General features: G+C 44.2%; 1 protein-coding gene across 25 annotated transcripts in view; it reads left to right on the top strand.

Moving 5' to 3' along the window:
* celf5a (cugbp, Elav-like family member 5a) overlaps positions 1 to 18580 on the top strand; it is a 172993-nt gene that overhangs the window by 97246 nt on the left and 57167 nt on the right. For all 25 annotated transcript variants that reach the window (XM_078946518.1, XM_078946515.1, XM_078946512.1 and 22 more), the window contains one exon: positions 6669 to 6717. In XM_078946518.1, the coding sequence (XP_078802644.1) occupies positions 6669 to 6717 (49 nt within the window). The remainder of the gene's footprint in view (positions 1 to 6668; positions 6718 to 18580) is intronic.

Below are 18580 nucleotides of genomic sequence, written 5' to 3'. Positions count from 1 at the left end.
GAATGAACTTCCTTTGAACACAGCAGCAGTTTTAGACCTTTTTACAGCATTTTTCTTGGAGTGGAGGCTCCTGTTTGGTTAGGTTGGAAACAAAAACTTCTGTCTTAATGTTCAACTTTGAAAGCAATACTGTTGCTTTGGTTGCGTTCGTCCCCGGGGGTTCCAGCGTGCACCCTGAAGTCTTCAATTGAGTCCTGAGAAATGGTTCAGAGCAGTAGATTATCAATCCTCTGCAGTCTGTTGCTGGTCGACCTACGAGGATGCCGACAGAAGTTATAGGCTGAATGGTAAATGGTAAATGGCGTATACTTATATAGCACTTATATAGCACTCTACCTACAAGGACAAAGCGCTTTACAGTCACAGACCCATTCACACACTGGTGGCCGGTCCGCTGCCAAACACAGGCGCCCGCCTACCACCACAGGCAAGGTTGGGTTCAGTGTCTTGCCCAAGGAAACTTCAACTCATGGGCGTGCAAGGCGGGAATCGAACCTGCAATCTTACGATCATGGGTCGACCGCCCTACCGCTGCACCACGGCCGCCCGAATCAAATTAGCTCCCCGGTTAAATAGTGTCTGTTTATAAAATAGTACTGTTAGAAAGTCAGCCACGCCCACCAAACAAGTTTTAAAAAGTCAGCCACGCCCACCAAAACAAGTTTTAAAAAGTCAGCCACTCTCACCAAAAGCGTCCTAAAGAATTAGCCACGCCCACCAAATAAGTCCTAAAAAGTCAGCCACAACCACCATAAAGTCCTAATAAGTCAGCCACGCTCACCCAAACACTCCTAAAAAGTCAGCCACGCCCACCAAACAAGTTTTAAAAAGTCAGCCACGTCCACCAAACAAGTTTTAAAAAGTCAGCCACAACCACCAAACAGTCTTAATAAGTCGGCCACTCTCACCAAAAGCGTCCTGAAGAATTAGCCACGCCCACCAGACAAGTCTTAAATTATCAGCCTCGCCCACCAAACAGTCGTGATAAGTCAGTCACACCCACCCAAACAAGTCCTAATAAGTCAGTCACTCTCACCAAAAGCGTACGAAAGAATTAGCCACGCCCACCAGACAAGTCTTAAATTATCAGCCTCGCCCACCAAACAAGTTTTAAAAAGTCAGCCACGCCCACCAAACAAGTTTTAAAAAGTCAGCCACGCCCACCAAACAAGTTTTAAAAAGTCAGCCACGCCCACATAAACAAGTTATAAAAAGTCAGCCACAACCACCAAACAGTCCTACTAAGTCAGCCACGCTCATCCAAAAAAAGTCCTAATAAGTCAGCCACACCCACCCGAACAGTCCTAAAAAGTCAGCCACGCCTACCAAACAAGTTTTAAAAAGTCAGCCACGCCCACAGCGTTGTTGCATGAGACAAGGCTGTAGGAGAATAACACCGGTTCTCTGTAAACAGAGTAACCCTTGTGCTATCCTAGGCACTTTAACATTGGGAGTTGGGTCATATAGACCCACTAGTGCTCTGAACCTTTTTTCTTCAATGATTTGTGATCTTCACTGGTGTCCATGGATTACATGAAATCTTTCCACCTTTATCCATCTTTGTCATGGTAGGAAGAACACGTCAATGTAAGAGTGGGGTCATCTAAGATAGCACAAGGGTTAAACAGAACAGAACGGGACACTGCAATGATTGTGCTTAACTGTGGGGTTTGCTTATTCTGATATCAGCATTTCCAGTAAAACTTTTTGTTGAACACCGTTCTGTTTGTTCTTTTCAAATATTTGATGTGCAGCAAACGGATGATTGGACAGACTGGAGAGTTTGATACAGCGATGTGGGCGTGGCTGACTTTTGGACATAGACATATAGGAATAAATTAATATTTAACATTTACATATATAAGTGCCACCTATATATTTAATCTTTATTTTTCATTTATATAAATGAGCATTCTTTAAAAAAAAGACTTTTTTTTGTAGTAAATTCAGACATAGAGCTAAAAAATGCAGCAAAGGTTAGAAAAGTTAACTAAATCTGATAAAACAATTTTTTATTTGCTCAACTTTTACGACACGTAAAAGATTCTAGTTCGGTTTAAGCGACCGAGGTCGTACCCAGCCCTCAATGAAAGAGCTTATGAAACAGAAATGAAGCAGCACAGCCTGGAGAAAAGAGGAAACAAGAGTCTATGAGAAATACAAAAGAGTTATTGTTTTGTAAATTAAGTGTTTAAATTGACCAAATCATCAGAAACATTACATATAAACCTCCTTCCAATTTTTACAATAAAAAAAACAAACAAGAAACATGAAATCTTCTTCCTGTCATCATTTCACATTTTATTAAATTGATGCTCGCTTCGTTACTGGATAAGGACGTGGAAAACCAACTATGTCAAATGTTTTTATTTCTTGTATTTTGTCCATCAGCGATGTCTCACTGAATTTTCATTTTAGCAGCATCTCTAGCTTAGTGGCCTAGTTGTAGAGTGTGTATCCAGAAACTAGAGGACAGTGGATTCAAATCTAAAGTCGGGACATACCAAACATTGAAAATGGGACCCAGTGCCAGGATGGAGTGGGTCAAATGTTGAGGGGTTTAAAAAAGGAAAAAGGTGAACCCCTTGGAGTAGTATTTCTGCACCTGCCTCTCTAAAGGGGAACTCCAGCTGTTTTAAGCTGTTTTCAGTGTTTGTGAAGCTTTACAAACAGAAAGGAACTGATGTCACATGTTCTTTGTATTGTTCATTCTCTCTCTCTTTTTCTGACAAACTCTATCAAGACTTTATATAAATCATCAAATAAAAAAGGGTTGTTTTCAGAGAGCTGCTTCCAGCGGCTGTTGAAGCCTTTCTGTAACAGAAGATACAGCGTTTCCATGGAAACAGTGATGCTTCATAAGTGAGACTCATCCGTGATGTGGGGATGCAGAAACGATGCATTTAGCTTTTGTTCTCTTCTTCTTTCTGTTTTAAAAGTAGGATCTGTTTCCAAACCAAAATGTGTTGCTCATGGGCAAACAATCAAAGGCTGAACAATGGGAGTTCATCCATTCACTCCACATGTGTGTTATGGATTTAGAAAAAGTGTTTGTCCCTGACGGTGTTCTGGGAATACGGGGTCCGGGGTTGTCAACTATTGTATCTCTGTTACCAGAATTGTTGTACTGCCATCAGTAAATCAAGTATTGCATAATATTACTCAGTTTTTAATGTGGACGAACGTTTTTGTGGCGGATCAGTTCATTCTGAAATTTCCTCTGAAACTTTGCTGAAAAGAGACCAACTGGCTGCTTTTAATTTGCTAAATTTTCTGAAAAACTTCACGGTTAGTTGCGCCACATGGTTATCGCTCTTGCCTCACAGCAAGAAGGCCCCCGGTTCAAGTCCCGGCTGGGGGACCTTTCTGTGTGGAGTTTGCATGTTCTCCCCGTGGATGCGTGGGTTCTCTCCGGGGTCTCCGGCTTCCTCCCACCGTCCAAAAACATGCTTCATCGGTTAATTGGCAGCTCTAAATCCATAAGTGTGTGTGTGAGAGTGAGTGGGTGTGTGATTGTAACCCCACGACAGACTGGCGACCTGTCCAGGGTGTCCCCTGCCTTCGCCCATAAGTGGCCAGGATAGGCTCCAGCAGCCCTGTGACCCCGAAAGGGACAAACGGAAGAAGAAGAATGAATGAATGAACTTCACGGTAAAAGCTAGTTTTTGTTTTTTTGATGGAGGCGGAGCCTAAAACCCATTATCTAGCTAGTTGTTAGTCACACTGCAATGTTTCATGCCAGTGTCTGTTGATGAAAATGCGTTGTGAGACCGCTTCAGTGCAGTTTCACCTTGTCCACAAACACACAAAACTCACAATAAGTTGGAGATTTTGTTATTTCCAGGAATGTTTTTCCTATTTAGTCAGAATTTTAGCGACATTTGTAAAAGTTCCCCTTTGATATTACTGGTAGTGAATGAAGAGGAACACTACTTTTATTAGTCTGTTATTTATAACCCCAAAAATTTAAACGATTTTAAAGAAAATACGAAATAAAAAAGATGGACCAATTTACTGTTAATGCAATGAACTGAAAATTAACCAATTATTTACCTTTAGTGTTCTGCAAAACATGTTAAACGTAGTATTGATTGATTGATTGATTGATTGATTGATCGATCGGTTTACTTCAATACGTTTTCAGCAATAAAACTAAAAGGCTAAGGTCATAAAAATAAAAAGACTTCATAAATCTATTTACGATTTGAAATCATAAATTGATTAAAAAATAAAGGAAGAAAATCCAAACGTGGTGTGAACTCTGCACCACTCAGTTTGATGAAGCCCCTTGGATGAAGGACAAAGTGTTTCAAGAAAGACCCTTTGAGGGATTTTAAGTCCAGTTGCACCTCCAGCTCAAGACAACATCACCTGAGAACCTTCACTGACAAAATAAATAAAAGAAAATGATGCTTTCTGCTTGACATTACCATTTTTCCTGATCATAAAATGACACATTTGCACTTTTACATTGAATCCATTAAAAACGGAGCAAAATGAATTGCATGAAAGAGAAATGGAAGAATTAAATTCATATAATCCTACCCTTTTTATGATTTGACCAACTTTTTTACATGGAAAATGTATCAAGTAACAAAGATAAATAGAAAATACAGAACCCATGTTTTGCGTGCTTGTGTTTTACATTTAGACTAATTGTAATCAGACTTTCAGGGTGTTGTCTGTGAACCCGTCGGTGTGCGTTCGTGCAGAAGACTCTGTGACGCCGCGTCAGTGCACGTGGGTGCACGTTGAGGCGTGTTGGCAGTTCCTTTGCTCATGTTATCCCAGTCAAAGAAAGCCCTTGCAGACGGGGTGCCACTCCAGAAAGAAGTGGCAGAAACCTTAACCTTCACACCCTCCCTGTTTTCCTGTGATATTACTTGAGGAGGGTAAATTTATGGAATAATTTCAGCCGGGAAGGTTATTCGGTTCCTCAAGGTGAAAATGGATACGTTTAGCACTTAATGAATTGGGCCTGGGCCTCTCCCCCATATATCAGCATGTTATTAAGACATTTTAAAATCCCATTATGATGTTTCTCCTTGAACATGCCATGCTTTTATTGGACTGCCCTGTCTTTAAATATGACCTTTTCAGTTCTGCTCCGAACTGAACAAGAGAAAAAAGATACAGGATAGAAAGATGAGTCCAAATATGAGGATGAAAAAAGAGAAAATTCCACTGAGCAATTTGTCTGACCGGGTTGCTGGGAATGGAACATATTTTTAAGGTGGAACGAGGATGTCTGAATATTTGCTACAGATAGTTAACTGTAAATAGAAAAGTGTGGTAAATGGCAGCTCTTAGGTTCCAGTAATGCTGCTGCACATTTTTTTTTTACAAAAATGGCTTTTTATTCATCCATTGAATCAATTTGGTTTCATTTCAGTTGTGATGCATCTACATCTCCTCAGAGTCATGCTCTGCTGCAACAAACACACATTCCACGAGCATGCGTGGGTGGATGCACGAAAGGAGGCACATCTGAGAAAAAGGGTTGCAGCTGCAACAAACATTTCCAATCATTCGAACTGTTGCTCTGAGAAATGGGAACTTTTTCAGCTTTAACAAAAACTTTGAAGAAATATAGAGACACGGTTGGGAAAGGGAGGGGGGACGTGATACAAAGAGCTAGAAGACATAGGATCCAGGCCATGCAGTTCCTATCAGGGTCCAGTGGATCAGAGGCAGTCTCCTAATCCCATCCGGACTCAGCCCAAATGTCCAGTTCAACAGGAATGTGGATTCACCTTCATGAGGACTGGCTGAGCCTCCTCCTTTACTTAAGCCTTCGTTCCAACAGGGTGGAACCGGGCTATCAGCAGTTAAATGGTTAAACCTGTACGGGGCCCGCAAGTGACCCCCAAGAATTACAAGGTGGCTAGGCTGCTCAGTGAACCCGTATGATAAAATGTTCCTGCCCGTTTTTTCTTGGGGCTGCTGCAGAGGGGTCGTAGTGAACACTTCTACAGCACCTAAGAGGGAAAGTAGGTGAGACGCCGGCGTGTCGTACAGATTTTTCCATTTTACCCCCCACCCCACCCACCGCAATCCTGTAGATTGTGCAAGGAGCCCGTCAGTGCTGTTCATGTGATCCGTGCACGCTCCTTGCTGCAGACTCACTGTTAGAAATGAGGAATTTAGAGAGTAGCTTGTGTGAACATCCTACGGCGTCCAACAGACACGTACGAATCACGTGCACAACTCATACATGCAGCATTTGTGTGGTCAGAAATGTGTCAGTACTCACACCTTACTAACGACTATAATGTGGTGTAAGTACGACAACAACTGTAGGCACGACAATGGTTCGTTCCATTTTTATAACGTCCTTTGAGGCGGTTGTACGAGTCTCAAGGGAAATGAAAGACACACCTGCGCCCCCCTTAAGGTGTAGCCACTTTTTTCTAGACCTCTACCATAGACCCAGACAACCCAAAAACCCACAGAACCCGTACGGGTCATTACCCCATACGAGTGAACGGGACAAAGGCTTTATGTCCACTTCTGCAGCTCTGCAGCTTCTGAATGAGATTTCCATTGAAATGCCAGGGATGCATGTACATGTATGGTGGTTCTCTCCCTCTTTAAAGGAGGTGAGTTTGTTTGTATGTTGCTATGGTGATCAGCATTGACCTCTGCTGTTTTTCTCCTCTGTCTTCCAGATGACCCGTCCCATCCAGGTGAAACCCGCCGACAGCGAGAGTCGTGGAGGTAGTCGTCCTTCTTTTAATGATTATTTTTCATTCTTCTCCTTTTCTTTCATCTCGGTGGAATCCTTTCATCTTCCTCTGATCTCATCTGTTTTATTAAATGCAACATTTCTATAGAATTTTTTTTTTTGGCCTCATATCTATTTGCTTTTGTGCTCAACAAATATAATGGAAGCATCTTGGCTTTTATCGTAGCAGCCGTGTCAAACAGTGTCTAAGACATCAAAAAAGATGGGATTAGATTAGGGTTTGATTTCAGTACGTTTTTGTAATCTGACATCAGCTTTTTGTCACTTCTTGTCGTTTCGTGCACCCTTGGTTTGTAGATGGTTCTTGTAGTCCTGATCTGGGATTGGTTAAACGTATGGTTTTAATGGCGCTGTGGTGGGCTGGCCTTCCCCTCCATACTCATCACTGATTATATTGGATGGGCTGTTGTGGAGCCACAGCCATGCCAGCGGTCTGTAGGAGTGCCCCCCCCCCCCCCCCATGTGATCTGTACAAATTTGAAGGCCAACAGTGAGGAGTATAGACACAGAAAATGGGGCAGCAACAGGACGGCTTGCCAAACAAGCAATACACTTACAGGGCTCTTGCCAAGATCCTCATTACTGCGTCTTAATTCTGTCCTCTTTGATCTCTCCTTTTTCTGAGGCTGTCGGTGACACGCTGCCTCGTCTCAACTTGGCCTCTTCTCATCTGTCGTTCTTTTTAAAAAACTCAATGGCTCTTTTGTCTTTCAGAAGCTTGCAGGTGACTCCATCCTGCTGCAAACGAGCGATTTGGGTTTAAAAAATAGGAAAAGGAAAACATTCCTAAAGCTGTCACACAGCCCCTCTGAGGCTTTACCTAAAAACCTGTGAGCAAAACAGGACAGCAGCTGTCAGTCACTGTTCACACGAGAGATCCGCCTACTGAGATCTTTGATGGAGAGACATGCAGAGTTCTTCTTTCTGTTTTCCAGAGAGTGGAACGGAGTGAGATCGAATGGCAGTGACGTGAGAGAGGGCGCTTCTTTTGATTCAGTTTTTCGTTTTTGCTGCATGATTAGTTATGTTTCTTCTGCTTTTGAGTTGTTTTTTTGTTTCTACCTGGAGGGTGGTGTCCGCTGTGACACCTCATGGAGCAGCTCCACCTGAAGGGTGGCGCAGCCACAAGGGTAGGTGAGCAATTAGGATTTGGTGTTGACAACATCTTTCCTTACTAACTGCTTTACTGTTGGGCAAATCCGATTGATTTTTATATTCAGATGTGTCCGTGCTTTTCTAATCTACGTTTGTTTTAGAGTGAAGTGAGTGAATATTAGTGTGGAGCGTTAATGAGGGTCGGATGATGTTTTATTTCTTTTCAAAAGGTGTTTGGTAGCTCGGTTAGGGATAGAGTTTGGTTTGTACAAACTTATTAATTCAGTCGATGATTTTGTTAAAATTTGGGGGTTTAAAAATGTTTAATGTTCTGTCAGCGGAGACCCATTGGTGCTGAATTCCTGATATTTTTGATTGGGGATTTTCTCTTACTTTGCAAACCCCTTTTCTCCATCCATGTAAATTTAATTTGTAAAGCACCGCTTGATTATAAAAGGTGTTTTAAAACTCTTTCTTTCTTTCTGTTTCTCAGTCTCTCATGGTCAGATCCACAGCAGTGGAGAGACCAGCAAACGACTCTTGTAGTGTCATGATTGATGTCTCCTGAAGCTCCATTGATTTTGCCATTGTAGTGCTGTGTGTCCACATTAACAATGACACTCAGCTGGCTCTTTACTTGGCTGTGACTGGTTGCCTTTAGAGCTCCCAGGGTGCCGTGGTCGGCTCTTACTGGCCAGCGGTTGGGACTTCGAGCGAAGGCTGGAACCGACCTGAGAGTTGCACATCATCTTAAATGAACAGGGCAAAGTAGGGGGGGGGGTAATTAACTGCAGATTTAACAGGTTTAGAGCTTGAAGTAAAAGATGGAGGAAAATGTGGATGATTTTTAAATCTCCTTTTGTCATTTTACTTAAACTTTCCTGAAATCCGTTTGTAGGAATCCTGGACAAAAATAACTGTTTATTTTGTATAGCTGACATGCTGATGCTTTACTTTGAAAGGGTTCAGCTTTTTAGTGTGTTGTAATTCTTGTTCGTTCTGTGATTATTGCTATATTTACCTATCCAATCAAACCCCCTTGAATTGACTTTTTCAGTCTTTGACGTTGGTGCTAGAATCAATAAGTTCAGGGCTGAATCTCAGTGCGCTGCATAGAACAGTGGATCCAAAAAGTCTTAATTTGCCTCTGAGTTCGGTGGAGAACACCAGGGACTCGCTCAGCCTGGTCCAATCTCCAAAGAGCTTCCTGGTCGGTCCCAAAGTGAGCTCAGAATTCTGAATGAATAACGTCACCCAGTGCAGGTAATTAGTCCCTTAATCTCATTATGGTGAGAACAGTTTAGATCACCTCTGCCAGGTTGCTCTCCACCAGGGACGGAGCTGGTATTCTGTTTTCATGGCTTCCAGACCTCCACTTCTCCACGAGGAACTGCTGCTGCTGCAAAGGCCAGAAGGAGCAGAAACCATGAGTGGATTACTGCCGGATCCCGTCTCTGTGACGGCTGCCAAACTGCATCCTCGCATTTCCAGACAAACCAAACAGTCTTCAGATGTGAATGTTACCAGCAGAACAGCTGGACTTCACCTGAAAACGTCTGTTCAGTCTGTGTTTGGGAACCGAATAAAAGGCTCGTATAGACAGTAAACACATGGAAACACTACCTAAAACTGTGAAATGAATATCAATGCTCAATCGCTTCCCTTATCCAGCAGAACAGCAGCAGTTTTACCATGAGAGAATGTCTCCGTCACGCAAACCTTTCAGTGACGTTGCCACTGTGGTGACGGTTAAAGAGGTGCAACAGGAAGACAGCAGGCGCCTGTCCGTCTCATTTTCTCCTCCCAGGCCTCTGATATGAAATAGATTGGTTTTCCATCAAACGTGGCACTGATGATTGGCATTGACTGCTGCTGATATTCCATTTGTGAGGAGCTGTTCCCTGCCTCCTTGGAGAGCTGGGCTTCTTTACAGAAGATAAATCCAATTTAACCGATCTGGTTCTGTCTTAAACCTGCTAACAAATCCACCCATGTCATGACAAAGTCCTTGTGTTCTACTTCTGCAATCTTTTAACGCTTTTTTTGTTGATTTTGTCTGTTGTTTTCTTCCTTGGAGTCTCTTTCTGTGGTTTAACCCGGAGCTTCTGGTTCTGGATGTTCTGACAGCAGAAAGAGGAGCAGACTCGCTGTCAGCTGGAGCTCTGTCGGTGCAGCAGGTCCTGCTGGAACAGGGGTTGCAGCCCACCGAGGAGGTCTAGGGAGAAACAGGCTCTGGCTTTTATTCAGGGCTCGCCTCACACAAACACACACACATGCACGCACACACAAATAACACACACACAGAGATTCACAGTAACATGCATACACACACAAATGCACATGTACGCACGCGAGCACTCACCGACAAACACACTCTAATGAACAGGCACAAACGTACACACAGATTCATAGTAACATGCACGGACATACAGAAATACACACACAGAAATGAGTGCGGACATATATGCACAAGCCAAGACGCATAAGCACGTGGACACAAACAGCACCACAATTACATGCACACACATGTACGTGCACACAGCGTCTCCATGATGCTGATGGCTTCCGGTTACATTTGTCTTCATTTGTGTTGTTGTTGTGTTGCGTTCCGAGTTGTGGGCCTCACAGCATCACCACAGTGTTTTGTGTTTTTACCTGAAGTGAAGGACGGCAGAAAAGTTTGCTCCGGATCACTGAAACGTGACAGAACAAAGACCAGACCCAGCCCCCCTCCCCCCCGTGCACGTAAATCAGAGCTACGTGCACGGTTACTGTTCCATGCACGTGTTTTTATTATGAATTTAGGTTGTGCAAAAGACAACAGAGGTCCATGTTTTAAACATCAGGAGGTTTTTTACACTCGTGTCTGTGCAGCTCAGTAATGAACCGAGCAGGAAGGCCTCTAAGCTCCACTGATCCCCCCCAGAAAAGGCAGCAGGTAGGGGGGTATGAGGGATGTGGGGGTGTTAACAGGAAGAAAATGAGAGGAATAGAAAGAAGGGAGAGGAGGGAATTTGCAGAGAGGCACTGTAAATGTGGAAGATGGAGAGAGAAAGCACGTGCAAAATAAGCAGAATAAAGTGTGGATAAACCACAGCTAAAAGCTGAACCATATATCTCCTCCTTTGGAGAGGATGAAACTATAGATTACTGGTCACGATGTGCTTGGCTGGTCATAAATGGAGAGATGTTGAAATGGTGGGGAGCATGTTCAGAGGTGGTGGGGATCAGGAGGAGCTAATCCCACGCTAAAGCCGGCTCTGGGTCGCACATTCGGAGCTTCCTGTTCAAACCTCCTTCTGCTGTTTGTTCCACCGCCGGGGTGGCTCGGGCGGCGCTCTGGTCACAGGCTCCAACGTTTACCTTCTGACGGGGATGGGTGGAGGGTTCAGAAGAGAGCAGAAGTAAAGGAGGAAAGAAAAGACGATGAAATAGCTTCTTTTGGGAGGTGTTTTGCTCCTGGGGCTCCGATTTTGCTGAGTCAGCAGGAGTTATGCAGAGTCGGTGGAAGACGGAGATCACAAACAATTCAGTAAAACTCTGGGAAGTTAGAGATCAATTAGTCTAATGCTGACGAGGAAAGAAGAGGAAGCTGAGTGATGAAGGTACCAAGCTTAAACAGTTGGAAGATGCTGTCCTCCTCCATGTTTGCTACACTTTCTGTGGGCGGATTCTGACAGTTTGACGCACAGCCACAATTCCTGAAAATGGTTCACCAAAGTACAAACCTCTCTAACAGGAAGCTGTGCGTGGAGGTTTTTGTTGTGGCAAGTTAAGGATGCAGAGATTGTTCTCAGAATCCCTGACTTTCCCATATTTTTGGTAGGCTTTGCTTTGCTTCTCATCATAAGATGGTTGATGAGGTGATTCTCCACCAGAGACAAACGCCAGAACCTTCCAGATGTTAGAAAATGAGTGTCACTATCTGATCCATCGTTTGCTTTGGAGGGAGGAGCCTTCATTAGTGTTACAGCTCCGATACTCAAGGTCACGGGGTTCAGGACCATTTCATAAAAACCTTTAGTCCCAGCTGTCCTCACTGGTGTATAGGGACCGTCTACTGCGATAACTCTGAATCTCTAGGAGGAGTTTAAATTTAGCCAAGTTCCAGGTTCTTGACCGGAGAAAGGTAGCTTGCCATCTCTCGGTGGGTGGAGTATCCTTACCCCAGGTGGAGGAGTTTAAATATCTGGGGGTCTTGTTCACGAGTGAGGGAAGACCGGAGCGTGAGATTGACAGGCGGATCGGAGCGACCTCCGTGGTTATGCGGTCGCTGTATCGGTCCGTTGTGGTGAAGAGAGAGCTGAGCCGAAAAGCAAAGCTCTCAATTTACCGGTCGATCTTCGTTCCAATACTCACCTATGGTCATGAGCTATGGGTCATGACCGAAAGAACGAGGTCCTGAATACAAGTGGCTGAAATGAGCTTCCTCCGTAGGGTGGCGGGGCGCTTCCTTAGAGATAGGGTGAGAAGCTCGGCCACCCGCGGAGAGCTCGGAGTAGAACCGCTTCTCCTCCACATCGAAAGGAGCCAGTTGAGGTGGTTCGGGCATGTCCCACTGGGCGGAGGCCCCGGGGAAGACCCAGGACACGCTGGAGAGACTACGTCTCTCGGCTGGCCTGGGAACGCCTCGGGGTTCCCCAAGAGGAGCTGGAGGAAGTGGCTGGGGCGAGGGAAGTCTGGGCATCTCTGCTTAGACTGCTGCCCCCGCGACCCGGTCCCTGATAAGCGGAGGAAGATGGATGGATGGAGTTTAAATTTTTTTGCTGGTGCTAGAGGAAGCTTTCTTTTAATAATAATAAAAATGATGCATTTTTATTTAAAAGCGCCTTTCAAAACACTCAAGGACGCTGTTCAGATTCAAAATTAAAACACAATAAAATCACAACATGTTATTAACACAATAAAGAAGGTGAGATCAATGATACAATCAGATGACAGAAGATAAAAAATTGTGATTTAGAAAAGCGGATTCAAAAAGGTAGTTTTGAATCTGAATTAAAAAATTGAAAAGGAGTCAATGTTATAGAGGTCTGGGGGGGGGCCCAAGCGGCTGAAGGCATGGCTCCCCATGGTGACCATACGGGCTGGAAAGCTGAAGGGAAGGAGACCGGAGAGAGTGAGAGGCAGGGCTAACATGGAGATGCTTAGAAAGTGAGAAGGAGCCAAGTTATGGAGGGCTTTGAAAGTGTAGAAAAGAAGTTTGAATGTAATCCTGAAAGCTTTTCTAGTTAATTCAAGATGGCGGCCTTTTCCCGAGGTCAAAGGTCAATGAAACTTTGGTTGTAGACTTACCCTTGTGGCGTTTTTGAAATCTTTTTTAAATCGCTCGAACAAAAGTTTTTCCCAAATTCTGAGAAAATGTTAAAATCGCCAAAACACGGTTGTCAAAGTGTAGGTTGTGTGGCCATCCCATAATAATACTAAAACTTCCTTTTGGATATCACAGACAAATCTATTTGGGTTTCCTTAGTGTATTCTAAACAGTTTTAAGCCCCATAAAAGAATGTTGTCCGATTCACTATGTCAAAAATTCCTTTTTCCAGCGGGGCAGAAAAGTTTTCTCGTTGCCTTTTTCCACATTCATCTATTGCATCTGCAGGGTTTTGGATTCATTGTGTTTCACCAAAAAGGAGAAAAAATCCTCATTATTCTGGAAGATTTCATATCAGGTTTTTTTGAACCAACACCTGCCTTCATGCACCATCAGAAGTGGGAGTGAGAGGGTAAACATTTGTGAACCTTTCAACATTTCTGAATCATGTTAAAAACACGAAAAACCTTCAGAAGATAATATTTATTGTTGGAGTTTTGTATTTTTGTCCATGGATTTCTAAATGTTTACCCTAATGCATCCAGTGAAACACACATTCCTCCTGACTGGCCTTTAAATACGGCGGGTGCACACGCATCTCCTCCACTCGGCCCCGCGCTCGCCGCAGTGGTCCGGCGGCGGAGGCGGATCAGCAAAGGTTATTGTTGAACACAGAAAGGAAAGGTCAGAAATCATGTTTAGTTTTCCCGGGGCCGCGAGGTAATTCCAGCCAGAGGATCACGTTCAGACGAGAGGGCGGGGGGGGGGATGCTCATGCAGAAGGAAGTGAGGCGGGGCTGGGGACAAGGTTATCCAGTCAGCCGCTGCCTCTCAGCCCCTTCGCTGTCACCCTTAATAATGTCCCCTCCCTTATCACCACAACAATCACCTTGAGAAACAAACTCGTCTTCTTTGGGAGGGATGGAGATGGGAGGAGGCCGCCCCCGCCTCTTTCCAGAATGGCGTTCTTATTACAGCGACTTTGCTCTTGTTGCTCTTATTGTTTCATGTCATTTTATTGGGTCAGTTTCAAACATTTGTCTTTTCTAGATCCTTTTGAAGCCACTGTTAGATTCTGCATCATTTCTGATGAAATCCTGATGTGAATCCCTGAGGAGATAATTGACTCTAGATCTGCTTCTGATGTTTAGACATCTTGGGCTGAAAACACTGAACGTTCCCCTCTAAAACAAATAAACAAACAACAAAAACGTTCTTCCTTCTCGAAGCAGCCAGAGGCTCGTGGTTCAGCAGCAGCTTCATTGAGATCTTGAATTCACTGCAGCTTCTTCTGGTCTGTGAGCGCTGAAGCTTTGAATTACATTCAAGTCACATTTAGAGGAAGTTTTACAAATTCAAAATCCTAATGAACAAAATGTTAACTGTGCTCTGGATTGGTTTTGAAGTGCAGACAGAATTATTGAAATGCACATTGGAGGTGTGTTTGTGTGTGCCTGTGTGTGTTTGTGTGCCTCTACCCGGTTGTGTGATTGCTGTGGAAACCGGGGAGCGCTCTGATTGGAGGAGGAGACTTTATAACTTCGGCCAAATCACAGCAATCACCCGTTTGCCTCCTCTGCCTGTTTTCATGCCACCTCTTCATGAAAAACGAGGCTCATCAAGACCCCCCCACCCCCCGCTACAAACACACACTCCAGCAGACGGGGGAACTTTCACACACTCCAGGGTCAGAACCGGCAGATCGGGCGGGGCCATGCAGGCCTCTGGGCGGGGAAGAAGGTCCACCAGCAGATGGGAAGAGATTACGGCAGACTGGAGTGCACGTGGACAGGAAGTGTGCACGCTCACATTTATCCATCAGCTTCTTCAGTCTCATCACTTTGGGTGGAAGTGGTTAACAACAGGACTGAATTAGAAGCCCAATACGAAATTTTAGACCTAAAGAAGATGTGAAGAATTTGCCTTTTCCTGCTGACTGCCTGCCCACCCCACCCCACCCACCCACCCACCAGCGCTAAATTCTGTCCTATTTCTTCTCTACCGGGCTTCCACTTTATTCACTGTACAGTTAGTTTATGGAAAAACACAATGAATTAACAAAAGTACTAAAGTAACCTTAAAGCATCAGACATTATATCCTGGAGTGTTCTAGCCAGTCTCTGCATCTTAATGCGAAAAAAACATTTTCTTTAAATAAACTAAAATCCTAGGTTTTAAGAGTCTTCCTAAAATCTGCCAATTGGGTAAGACAAAAAAAAATTAAGACATGCTGTATTAAACTAAGTTTATTTTGTTTTTTAAAATATTTCCGGATCAAATCATTTTTCTTTCCAGACAGAAAATAAGACACTTTTTTTGAAACAACTGTCTTTTCACGTTCTTAAGATTCGGTTTGTGGAGTAAATAGTGAATACATGGAGGATGATGAAAAGATTTTGCTGCCTTACAACAGAACTAAAAGATGACAGCTGTGGAGAAGATCTGCATGGAGGAATGGACCAAAAGTAAAGCAGCTACAGTGGTGCAAACCTGATGAAGACCTACCTTTGACTTCTTTGTAGCTCACTTAAGACTGTACTAAAGACTTTAGCTCAACGGCAGGAGAGAACAGAGGCGGGGGAGAAGGGGATGACTGTGAAGACACGTCAGGATGATGATGCACCATTAGGGGGTAATGAAACTTTAGTATCAGACCCCCACAACACCTGACCTGTTTCCTTTCTCCTGCTCCACCCACCCTCCGTCTACCATCCACCCATCTGCCAGTTAAAGCAGCTCAGGGCTGAAGAGGGAGAAGCGGTTGTTCTGCTGCTGTTTAGGGAGGAAGGTGAATGGCGGGGTGAGCATGCGTTGGCGTAGCAGCCGTTCCCTTTGACCTCACTCCGAAACTCTTAAGAAAACCTTCACTTCAAAGAGCTCTTTGATGGGGAAGAGAATTATTGGTTGAACTCCAGCAGGCAAACGGTCTTTTTAAACTAGACTCACTACAAAGTAAACGTGGATCTCTGCTAGGATGTGGAACTGATCTTATTTGCTGTAAAACGACACGAACCTGAGAGAAACAAACACAAACCCATTTTTTCATTATTTTGACGTAGTCTTGTGTGTTTTTTCCTCCTAACCCCCACAGCAATAAACTTGTCACAGAAGCCACAGCATGACACACCACTGCGTGAAATATAAATAAACCCATTCGTTACCTATTGATCTTCCTACCATTAGGGACTTGAATGGTCGGCCGCGGTTGATGTGGAAGATATTGTAGGTCAATATTGTGTTGCTCTTAAAAGCCACAGGAGATCTCAGAAAATTGGACACAGGCTGAGAGAAGTAGTCAACACTGCAATGGGAAGAAAACGTCCGGACCGGTCCGGGGACATCTGCTGGGTTTGGATGTTTTTTGGGAACAGTGTGCTTTGGGGGGGGCTGCAGCCCTGAGCAGCTGCCTGCTTGGACTGCTGGCATACATCAACCTAATACCCTTCATAGAGGCTGGAGACTAACCCCTGAATGTTGAAGCCAAAGCTTGAACCGCTGCTCTTACTACCCTACTTTCTCTGTCAGAGGAGGGAGCATTTCTGCAGTTTGGCTTCCTAATGGGAACGGATCTGTAAATGTATGACAGCTCTGTTTAACAACACCAACCTGACGGCGGAGGAAGCAGTCAATGCCAAAAAACAAGAACGCATCAACCTGGGACTGCACCTCTCAGAGTAATGATGGCTTTTTTGCAGCAGTACCATCAAGACGTGCTTCCGTTCTCAGGTCAAGAAAGGCCTGGAGGTTGAGATGCTTTGGGATGCCAAGTCTCCGACTGGTTGGCTGTCAGCCCCCTCGGATAGCACACTTTCCTGCTACCCTCCTTCCTGACTGCGTCCTGTTATTTTAGGAATCTATTCTCGGCCTGCCAGCATGTACAATCTGAATTATTTATCTTCAGAAATGGGATCCCTGCATGACAGAGAAACGGGACTTCATCTGGAATCTTTCAGTTCCCTAAAATAAGCAAAGTGTCTTAGAATTAGAGGCACAATAATGCTGTTTCACTGGTGTTTCATTCAGACTATAATTTATATTTTTCTGCTCCATGTTGGATCCACACGTGCTGCTGAATTCAACCATCATCCTTTGTTTACCTTGATGCTGCTCAGTAGAAGAGCTTCGCCCAGCTTTCATGTGTGGTTCTGTTAGGAAGCCGTTTCTTTATGCTCCTCTCTGTCTTTATTGCACAAGATGACGGGCAAATGACCAATTTTCATTCTTATCACATGCAGCCACAAACAGAGCATAAAGCTGAGCGGTGCCAGCAGAGAGCTGCATCTCACTATGAAATGAATGTGACCTACAGCAGCATAGAGGCGCTGAGCAGCAGCAGAGCAGAGGAAACAAAGGGCTCTGTCAAAATCCGCTGCTGTCTCAGCAACGATGTCTGTGAAATCCTTTCCCCGCCTGTGTGGGCATGTCAAGCTGCCCTGCTTCTATCTGGATGACATTAATGAAAGGTGAAAGAGGGAATAATCAGAGATCACAATATTTTACCCGTGATACAGATGCATATTCTGACGCTGCTGCCAGCAGAGATCATCCCGCCGTTCAGATGCGCTCTCATCTGACATTAAGATTCAATGCAACATTTCTGTCTCTAGCTCACTCGTCTCCCTTTTCTGTCATTACCTCTGAGCCTCATGCCCCCCCCCATAACACCACCTGCTTCTGCCCACCCAGCCCTGCTGCCTGATTGCAGCTAAATGGCAAAGGTAGCTCAGAGGAAGAGTTCTACCTTTACTGCGAGGTCCTCAGGCTCACCAGATGACCTGGACCTGCAGCATCCTGCTCTTTCACTGCTGGGAACAAAGTCATGTACGCAGCAAGAAATGGGAAATCGGCAAAGCTGGACGTAGAAGCAAAGAAAACACCAACAATTTCCTGGTTTTGTACTGAAGTCCTGAGCATCCATATCATCCCAGTTAAGGTGGTGGAATTTTCATTCTTCATTCGGAGACGCATCAGCAACATTTAGACTGAAAACAGGATCAGAATTAGTCGTTTTTGAGTTGAAGATAGCCTAAAAAGCTAAAATAGTACTGATCGGGTTCCTTCAATTAGTTCCTGAGAATTTTGTTTAATTATTAAAGGAAGGGTTCTAACAATTCACAACTTTATCTATAAATAAATTTATTTTGCTACGATCCAACCAGATCCATTTGTCTGAGGCGCGTTGTTAATCAAATCGACCTAAACTGTTATGAAATCATTTTAGACCTAGAAGGAGCTGCATACCAGAAGAATTGAAGTACTGGTTTAAGACAATTGGTAAACTCAAAGCAGGTTCTAGGATTTATGATGTTTGATTCTAAAAGATTTCCACGCTTTATTTACGTTGTTGTTTGTGTGTATCATGATGTAACCTTCAGAACAGGGGGGGACTATGGGTCTTTGGAGGTGTGTGTGTGTGTGTGGGGGGG

Source organism: Oryzias latipes, chromosome 4 (genome assembly GCF_053564925.1).
Source record: "Oryzias latipes strain Hd-rR chromosome 4, Olatipes_Hd-rR_3.1".
NCBI lineage: Eukaryota > Metazoa > Chordata > Actinopteri > Beloniformes > Adrianichthyidae > Oryzias > Oryzias latipes.
This window is presented reverse-complemented; position numbering and strand designations above follow the sequence as displayed.